A 10,552-nucleotide genomic window follows, 5' to 3' on the forward strand; every position below is an offset into this window, starting at 1 on the left:
TCTTAAAATAAGATAAATAAAAATAAAAATAAAATTTTTGTTTAAGTTAATTTATATTATAAAACATATTTTATTTTGGCTATGCAATATTTATGAGCACTTAAAATAGTTATGTTATTCATTTATTATTTGATGACAGCAATAATCTATAAAGTAACTTAATGTTGTATTTTGTGATTCGTGATCATAATAGGTACTAGTTAGTAGGTGATTACATCTAGATCATATAAGATACAAAGGCTGTATATGAATGATGGGGAGAGTTTTAGAGTTCAACCTCCACATATATCTTTTATAGTTAATAAATATAATTTATGTAGTAACAATTATAATAATTTACCTTGTGGCCGTGGACCAAATAATATAATAACAATTGTTTGATTATCGATATTATTCATTTTTGTTTGTTTAAAATAAGTGTTAGTTGTTTTCGAAAATATTATTTGATTTAACTCTCTGAAACTGATGAAAATATTCTAAAAATAAACAGTTTGCATATGACTGTAAACAGTAATGGATTTAATAAATTGCAGCCACTATAAGAAATAAATAAATATTATATATATAAATGGTAATCTTACTTATAAACTTATGTTGTATCATAGTAGCTCTTTGTGGTTGCCAAATAAATAATATATTTTACTTCTATCTGATGATCAATTATTGTTAATTTCATTAGGTATTTCTTAGATTTCACAACTATTCAACCAGGTCATCTAGTCAAAATATTAGTGGTTACTTAAAACCATTGTGATCACACTGTAAACATGTATTGTTTTATAATTATTTAATATTTTACAAATTAAATTTTTTTTAAATAGGAAATATTTATTTATGATGTACAATTATATATATTTTAGATGTATTTGGATGCTGTCTTATACCTTTCATAGACTCTTGCCAAATATCAACATAGATGCCCAGAATGTGATGCTTTTGGGCTACAAACCATAAACTAAATACAACAATACTGTTTAAATCATAAATTGTTTCCTTTATTATTATTATTTATCAAACGACAATTGAATAAAGTGTTTTAAATTTTATGTAATAGTATTTCTATAAAAATAAATAAAATACGTTTTATTTTACACTCAAGCATACATGATAATATATTTTAAAATAAGGTACTATGTTATTAATTTTTTGCTTATTATGTACAATAAATCTTCTAATTAAACAGAATATTTTTCGATTGGGGCTTTATTATTTTAGCTGCCCAGAAGTCTTTAAACATGTTTAACAATTATACATATTTTACATAGTTATAACTTATAAGTGTTAAGGCACTAAATAAAATTATATATACTTTACACGTTGATGGAATCACTTCCAACGAGATGGCTTAGAATACTATACAACAAAACTGACTTAATAGTTTATTATTAATGTTTACAGAACCAAAATAACCTACATCTAGCATTAATAAATAAGAAAATAAAAGAAATATAAGAAAATATAAGAAATAAAATAATTCATTTATAATGCTTTAATCAAAATTATTACAATAATTAAATTTATATTTTATTATATTATGTATATACAACTTTTTGTTCAATAAACCAAGTTTTTTAAATTTTGGGTATTTTTTTTTTTTTTATACATAATTATATTTATATCATTTTATTTTTAACTTCTAAAATATATGTCTAGAAATTAGCACAATAATGTTGTGTCTACATTTAATTGGATTTTATTTACACAGTTTTTTAATTTACAATTTGAATCTACATCAATGTGCTGAAAAAAGATTATAGGGACACTGTTCAAGTACTAAAATATATTAATTAATCCAGGTTCGACCGGAAATTGAAATCTGCGCATGGCTATATGTATGATTTCAGAAGCTTAAGACTCTGATGTCATTGGTTCAGCGTATTCAAACTGCATCCTTAAATGATATTTTGTTTTATAGTTACATCCGTGGTTTTTGTTACGACACATCCGAGTAGCATCCATGGTTTTTTCAACGACTGAATATAATGGTTGTTGATTAACTCGTATATAATCTTGATTATTGATACCTTATCTATAAATTCCATCAACAATTTATAGTTGGAAATTAATTTTGTTGTAAAATAATAATAATAATAAAAAGAAATTGTGCATTGTGTATGTCAAAAATTCTTAGATGTCTATAAAAATAGTTAAAATGGTATCTTGTATGTGTATTGTTATATATTGTTATATTATGCATAGAAAATGATCATATATACATCTAGTGAAAATTTCAATTATTTCGTTAAATTTAAGTTATACTAAGAAAAACAAAATCAATTTTGTCAAAAACTAGAATTGCGTAAAATTCACATTTTTTTACAATTTCTTCTTCATTTTTTCCCGATTGTTTTTCAGAATAATGTAATTTTTCATTTTGACTTCTCTAAAGTACCATATTTAACACAGATCCAATTTATCATTTGAAACCACTTTCATAATTAAAAATCAGTTATGCATTTTTCGATTACTTATCACGAATTTAAGTAAAAAACACACAATATCATTAAATAAATTAAATAACTATGCTCATTTTTCTACTAAGAATCTATAACAAATAAATAAAAATAATGCAATATATTATAGTAAAATACGTATGCGATCACTTATCAATCATCTCAGTGGCGCCGAGTCTTATGCATTTAAGTGAAACAAAATCAAAATATTTTGGTAAATGGATTAGGAAATAATATGTTGTCTACCTCTAATAACTAATAACTTTAGTTATTTATTTAATTATTTTGTATAGATATATTGTAATGTAAAAACAAAAACACTCGTACAAATAAAACCACCCATCCTCTTTATTATTTGAAGCCATCGCTTCAGTTCATGTATAGGTTTGGCGTCACTGAATCATCTAATTATCATTTTGTGACTAACGCACTCAAATACGATCCGTTACTCATTCTATATTGACATAGTTATTCCGCGTTCAGTAACCACGCGTTTAAGTACCTATATAATACTTTATTTTTTGATAATAAATCATAATATTGTTAAAATAATACAGCTAGTACATACTACATTTACTTATTTCACATTTATTAAATTTATTTATTTAATCTGTTTTTAACACGGTAATCGCAGATAATTATGTATCCGGAATTAACAGTTCCAGCTCATCAAAATGTTCAATGTAAGTAAAAACCAAGCTTGGCTAACTTGTTATTAATGTAATAATTTTTTTTTCGTGTTTATTATTTTATATACCTATTGGCTATTTATATAACTTTATAAAAATTGAAAAAACAATAATATGTTTTATGTTTAAATTATCTAAGTATTAAGGACCTTCCTCGGCGTATTCCAGGTCTTAGTGGTTTTACTTGATGGTATAAGCTACGTTTTGTTCGGCTCTTTTACAAATCATAAATATATTTGTTCACATATCATGGTATTTTTCTAAGCGCTTAAGTCCGATGGTCTCCATCATAGTATGTATTCCTGTTGTTATAGAAAACTTTCAAGGTTCTTATGTTTTAAAAACCAAATATAAAAATACACTACCTCCCTAAAAAGTAACAATAATCAACAGTGGCGCGACGTGGAGTCGTCGGTAATGTAAGTAATCACTAACAATTGTTCCTACCTTTTTTGTACAACGCATGAGTCTATAATGTGCAAAAGCTAATTAAAATATTATTCTATGCTTACAAATGATAAAATTAACATCTTCATCATGAAATAAATATCGTTATAAAATTCTTTATATATATATATATATATATATATATTATAAAAATAAAAATCTTTCCTCAAAAAGAACTTTTATAATTCATTTTTTATAAAATTGAGGAATAGGGAAAAATGTGAGTATTTCGGTATCGTATCGAATAGATAAATATAAGTAGATATAGATTAAACTTAATACGATTTTATATTAATTATTTATAATTAAGTAAACAATTTAAAAACAAATTATAATAATTTTTAGACAATTCTACCCTGTTTAAATTACATGAAATATTATATTTATTTAAACATTTTCTGCAAGTGAATGTATTGTTTAAGTTATAACTTATAACTTTAGAACAGAATCATATAAGAATAGATTAACTTTTATTTATTTGTGATTGTTTAGGTGTTCAAACCCCTGCATATCAAGCACCATTCGGCCCTACTAGTGTCCAAACTACATGCTCTTCATGCGGACAGTTAGTATTTACCAATACTTCTAGAAAAGCAAAAGCTGCTGCTTGGTGGAGTTGTATGCTATTATTTATCAGTGGGTGAGTATTAAATCAAATCAAAACTAAACAATTATTATTTTAATGTATCGATTTTTCAATCGATAATTATATGTGAATGGAATTATTATCAAGTATTTTATTATTCTTGCAGAATACAAACATTTTTTATTGTTTAAGCGAATAGTATTTTATTTTATGTATGTACGTATAATTATATTATATTTTTTTAGATTTTTTTGTGGATGCTGTTTAATTCCTTGCTGCATGGACTCGTGTAATATTGTCGACCACACGTGCCCAAAGTGTAACGCATATTTAGGACAGTACAGACCATAAACTATAGATATACTTAACGTAATAAAATAATGTGAAGTTCGAAGTGTTTTCTAAAATAAATAAATATTAATTTTAACGTTATAATAATAATACAATAAAATATAATATAATATAAAGCCATCAGTTTTTATAAGTAGAACCAATTTTATAAAAAAGCTACTAAAATTAAAACGTTCTTTTTAAAATATTATTTTTAAAATAAATGAGCAGTAGGTATGCAAATAATTTTTTTATGCTTATAAATACGTAGTTACCTATATTTAATGAAGAGTTTAAATTATTGCACATAGCTTTGAACCGCCGTAAAAAAATGTCAACTGATAAAAAAATATATCAATGTAGTAGATACGTACCTATTATTATTTATTTATTTATGTATATATATTTAAATAGTAATTGCTACTTATCTTTTATCTTGGTTTTCATATTCCAAGGTGAGCGGTTTGTATTTGATTAAACTCACACTTTGAGAAAAATTAGTAGAGCTAGTATAGGTATCTATATAATTATAATATATTACATTACATTCGCTCGTTTTGTCTGTATAGACTTGACTATAAACAATACACATATGGCTATAGTTAAACAAATAATTTGCAAAAAAATCTCTCCGACAACTCCCAAATCCAAATAAAATCTCATAGAACGAATTGAATTTCTAGTTATTTTAGGTATATCCTAATATCGAATTCCGAATAATTTAAAATATATAATTAAGGATTAATTCCAAAAAGTCAATCCAAAAACGTAGTACAACCATTTTCCAAATTCTAATTTTTGTACTCTATAGTTAGTCCTAATATTTTTATTTTTCTTCGCAGGCTTGATTTTTAACTAAAAAAAAATATATATTTTAATCAATATGGAATTCGGGATTTTTTTTAATTGTAGCTTGAAGAATTTAGACTCTTTCAAGCTACTTTAAGTCTATATTATAGAGTATAGACCAATGGTTCCCAAACTTTTTTCCATCGTGGCACATTATTATTATTTATTATAAATCATGACACACTGGATTAATATTAAATATTATTTACTTTCCAATTATAAGTTGTTTATATATATATATATATATATATATATATATATATATAAAGTCCAAGTTGTCGCGACACACTCTTTGAGAAACACTGCTATAGCTTAGACAATTGATACTTGCGATTTTTTACATTTTATAATACGGAAATCTAAGTATTATACGATTTACATGATTTTTAATTGTTAATAATTGTTTTTTTAACCTACCAGTGTTAATACAAATAAATATTTAAATATCCTTAGATGTATATACTATGTAGTATGTACATATTACATAGTTCATAGTATGACAAACCCAGTGGCGTACCCAGGATTTTAGTACTGTGGGACTGCCTTATTTACAAAAGGTCACTGAATAGAAACTTTAACCAACTAGTATTACAAAGTAGCTCGCGATTATCCTTATTAATTAGGTATTTTCATCACATTTTTATACCAACATTTAATATAACTTTATAAAAATTTTAACTTTTTTATAAACTTAAGGTATTATTAATTAATTGTTGCATTAAAATTTATATTCAATTAATACATTTATCTGGAGTATTTAAATAATTTTAAGAATAAAGGATTATACATATTTACTGTTTTATTTGTATACATTTATTTGAGGTGTATTTATTTTGATTTAGTTTTCAATAACTGCTTTCAATTTTTACAATAGATATGTGATCTAGAGAAGTTGGTTCTAGATTCTAATCCAATACAAAAAATAATGCATTAATTCTGAGCGAAGACGATTTGTCAGTCTAGGATATTTTATACTATATTTATAATATTTTTATTAAAACGGTAGCCGGTTGGTTGAATTAATATAATTTGCATATCATCATATTTGTATATAATAATATACTTAAGAGTTAAGAAATTTCAAGTACTATTATGCAATATTTTATATTTATATAAGCAACAGTATTGGTTATGTTTTGTAAATACCTGTATTGCCGTATCACAGCATTCACAATTCACAGTCACATGTATTGTGTTTTCATTATTTAAGTTGATTTCGTACGCATTATTTATACTTCAATATTCAGTCTTCACGTCTATAATACACCATAGTTTATAATATACATATACATTGCCTATATGTTTACTATTTCTATACTTTTTTTTTTTATTTATTTATTTAGCCATTAGCACAAAACTATTACGGCTCAACAATTAATGTACATAAACAAATTTAGACAATACAGATAATATACATGTGCATAATATGAACAATGCATTAGCATAGTAAAATAGAGTGTATATATAGTTATATGGATAAGATAATGATAAATAAGGTTATAAAGTATTAAGTAGTAAGATAAGATAATAATAATAAATTAATTTATAATACGGAAAGAAAAATGAAATGATGTACGAGTATGACGTGGCGCTGGTGTGACTAAGATAAATTAATTTTGTTTAGAACAGTGGAAAGAAGGGATATAAGTGGATTAATGATTGAATTGAAATTCAGGAAGAATTTTAATAACAATGTTTCGATTGCAGAAATGTTATTATTGCTATTTTCGGAACCAGATAAGGCATGAGCATAAGATTTGGGCTCAGAGCCAGGATTAGGGCTTGAATTTATATTTGAAGGATATGAGGTTTTAGGTTTTTGTGGCATGCGATGAAAACTGAATTGATATTTGCGGAGAGATTTAAATGATGGATATCCTTTGAAATTCGCCGTATGATCGCCTTTTTCTATACTTAAACATCATAATTAAATTTTTATAGGAACATTCTTAAGCCTGTGTACATTAAAAAAATTATTATTATTTAACTTAATTTTTATATTGATTATTATATATATTTTTTTCAAATAAAAAAAAAATATTATGTAGTTTGTCATTTTGAAGGGCTACATTAACCTCAGAAAAAAACTGTGGGTTAACTGACCTCCCAAATCCTCCCCCCCCCTGGACAAACCGTCTCCGCTTAAAATAGTTTTTTATAAGTAGGCATATCTACAATGACAACGTTAAATTCGATTTTTCCATCATCATTATCTACAGTGTCTAATGAAAATGTGCCAAACTGATAGGCTTAATAATACGTATACTAACAGTAATGAAACTTCCACGGTTTTTACAAATTTGAATTTTGAGTTTTAATTTATTGCAATATATAATTATTTATTTAAATTACAAATGGCATCTTAATAAATTAAAATTTTTGTTATTTGATAATCGTATTTCTTTTTATCCAATACTAATTCTGATAATAATACATTTATATGAACTTCTTAGGAATCGATCGTAACTCGTAAGTCAACTATTATTAATAGTATAAATATATTAATTTCAATTTTTGAAACAAATATTTTAGCAAAATTTATTAGTCATCAAAACAAATTTATTTGATGATTTAGGTACCTATTCAAGTACCTTATCTATTCGGCTATATAAAAATAGGTATTAGGTTTTTATTGCGATATTATAAATAATGTGTGATGCATTGACATGCATCTACTACCTATCTATTATCGCTGAAAGAGAATTACTGATTACTTGAATAATTTTAATTGTTTTATTAGTCATCAATGATGTTGATTAAGTAATTATTAAGATTTCGACCAAAGGATTCTTTAAAAGTAATTTAATAGAATTATCATTGACATTCAGAGCGATTAGAAAATGCATATACAAATTATTATTTTACAATACACGAAGAAAGTGTATTAATATACATAGAAATAGTAATAACCTACTATAGTGATTGATCCGTGGTAAAATAATATTTGAAATGTCACCACGGCACACTTATAATGATAATAATAATCGTTATTTTAAATTATCTGTAAAAAAAATAATAATAATGGTAATAATGATTATAACAATAATCTTTAATTTGTATTGTAGTTCGACGTCTGTCGCGTGGTATCCAACATGCAATTTTATTCATAAACGATAATTGTCTCGTTTTTTTCAATCTCGTGCAAGTGTGTATTATTAGTATCAATACCTGCGTGTTTGGACACAATTTTTTCCTAAACTAATGTGAATATATTTTGAAACGGTAAGTAGGTGTAGTTTTACAGTCGTATGTATGTTACGGGTAATGTTAACATTAACCGAGTAATATTACATTGGCCAAGAGCTTTTGGATAATGTCTTAACAACCATAAAAATGTATCATACATGAGATGCATTAATTTAAATTATTAACAATATTAATTATATTTAAGACAACAACCATAAAATATATAATATTAATTATAATATGAGTTTAATATAATTTTAATTTTTAACAACGTAACCCACTAATGATATACATAATGTGTTATCCTTTATTATTGCACGGCATGCTTCCGTGACATTTTGAATTGCACAAAATGCTAGATGCTTTACATTTACATCGATTGGTGTCACATTTCCCCTTACATGAACACCTTTTATATCCTTGACCACCACCATCTGACATTTGACTCGCAATTTCCCTCAATGATTTTTCTACATGTACCACCTCATCAAGCGGTATTAAAGCCAACGGACAAACACTAAACTGATTTCTGGTGTATGTATACTTGTGGCAAAGTACCATATTTATTGCCAAGTTTATAATATTGCCCATCCTCAATAGACACAACTGCAAATATAATATTTCTCAGGTCTGATCGTCCTCTGTCGACATCCGGTAAAGAGACTCTCGCACATATATATATTGTTCACTTTATCGGTAAGATAAAGTACTGCTGCACTATATTATAGCAGATATACCTACGATTAGCTTTAAACTCGTAATTCAAATAATCTACAGATAGACGGATCTAAATGTGCAATCGATAAAATATAAAATTATTATACGTGTAGATTACACTTGGCCTCACTTGGTATAAAGAAATAGAATTCAGTTTTCACTTTTAACATTAAGTATCCAATGTTGACTGGCTAATGTCGACATTATCCAAATGTTAACATTACCCGTAACATATACATCACTTGTACATCGTTAACGCTGCAATTTTATATTATTACATTACGTATACCTATTCACATCCCTGAAGCCGTCACATAATATCGTATCGTTCGAACAGAAATAATGGACGACGTCGACTTTACCAACAGCGGGCGGCGCTCAAAATTTTTCGAAACCGACGACGACGACGACGACGCACACCGGTCACCGCCGACGATAGCGGACACGCTGGATTTGGCGGTGTGCCGACCGGCGTCTCCGGGGCGCGTCTCGCGCCCGCTGGAACGGTTGAGCGGACGATGGACGTTTCGGTCGATGCCGCAGGACGTGAACTTGACGGCGTACGGCAAACAGTTTTCCGGCGAGTGGCCGTCGTTTCTCGCGGAAACACTGGAAACGGTGTGCGACGACGACGACGACGACGCCACCACAACACCGCCGTCGGCCGAGGACTTCGCCGTCTTCCCGTCGGCGGCGCAGACGCGGAAGCTGGGCGGAAGCGGCGCCGGTGCCAAGGGTTCGACGGCGGCCCCGAAACGCCCGAACACGTTCGTCAGACAGTGCGTCGCCTACGCCGGACGCGTCTTCACTTGGCACTTCTACCGGACCGTGTGCAGGTACTTCCTACCGATCGCCACGTTCCGAAACCGCAGGTGATGGACGTGCGCGACGCGACGGTCGAGACCGCGTAGGCACGGGCGGGCAATAACGGCGCGGTCGGACGAGCTGTGCGGTACATACGTCCGCGCGGACGGTCAACACACTCGTCGTCAGTCGTCGTACGACGACGATAAAATCGCCCGTACCTACCGACTACCGTTGGGGGGGGGGGGGGGGGGCGTCGAGTGTAATATTGATGATACGCATTGTGTTCAGATTTTCAAATCGTGTTTCACGCGCGACACTCGTGCGTAGTCTGCTTTGACAAGGGGCGGATAGGCCCATCGGGAAATCGGGATTTTCCCGGCGGACCCCTGTCCGCACCTGCAAATTACGGGGCCTCCAGTCTCAAAACGGTATTTTATGTTTTAAATGTTATCAACGATATAATAATAATAATATCGAACTCTCTACAT

At 28.7% G+C, this 10,552-nt stretch overlaps 2 protein-coding genes and 1 pseudogene across 2 annotated transcripts; 2 read left to right on the top strand and 1 right to left on the bottom strand.

Moving 5' to 3' along the window:
• The first annotated feature begins 2,863 nt into the window (after positions 1-2,863).
• Positions 2,864-4,613, top strand: LOC112599943 (lipopolysaccharide-induced tumor necrosis factor-alpha factor homolog). Its single transcript, XM_025347075.1, has 3 exons — positions 2,864-3,136; positions 4,082-4,229; positions 4,421-4,613. The coding sequence occupies exons 1-3, from the start codon at positions 3,094-3,096 to the stop codon at positions 4,524-4,526; spliced, it is 297 nt and encodes a 98-aa protein (XP_025202860.1). The 5' UTR covers positions 2,864-3,093; the 3' UTR covers positions 4,527-4,613.
• Positions 4,614-8,382: 3,769 nt separating this feature from the next.
• On the top strand, positions 8,383-10,470 carry LOC112599942. Its single transcript, XM_025347074.1, has 2 exons — positions 8,383-8,576; positions 9,595-10,470. The coding sequence occupies exon 2, from the start codon at positions 9,600-9,602 to the stop codon at positions 10,131-10,133; it is 534 nt and encodes a 177-aa protein (XP_025202859.1). The 5' UTR covers positions 8,383-8,576; positions 9,595-9,599; the 3' UTR covers positions 10,134-10,470.
• LOC112599944 lies at positions 8,823-9,210 on the bottom strand (annotated as a pseudogene).
• Positions 10,471-10,552: the final 82 nt, after the last annotated feature.

This window comes from Melanaphis sacchari, unplaced genomic scaffold (genome assembly GCF_002803265.2).
Source record: "Melanaphis sacchari strain LSU unplaced genomic scaffold, SCAv2.0 Contig56_pilon_pilon, whole genome shotgun sequence".
Taxonomy (NCBI): Eukaryota; Metazoa; Arthropoda; class Insecta; order Hemiptera; family Aphididae; genus Melanaphis; species Melanaphis sacchari.

Excerpts from the sequence above, each read along its gene's own strand:
- LOC112599943 (XM_025347075.1), top strand. The coding sequence starts at position 3,094 with ATGTATCCGGAATTAACAGTTCCAGCTCATCAAAATGTTCAAT. Across the intron at positions 3,137-4,081 it reads AGCTCATCAAAATGTTCAAT|GTGTTCAAACCCCTGCATAT; the intron begins GTAAGTAAAAAC and ends GTGATTGTTTAG. Across the intron at positions 4,230-4,420 it reads ATGCTATTATTTATCAGTGG|ATTTTTTTGTGGATGCTGTT; the intron begins GTGAGTATTAAA and ends ATATTTTTTTAG.
- LOC112599942 (XM_025347074.1), top strand. The coding sequence starts at position 9,600 with ATGGACGACGTCGACTTTACCAACAGCGGGCGGCGCTCAAAATTTTTC.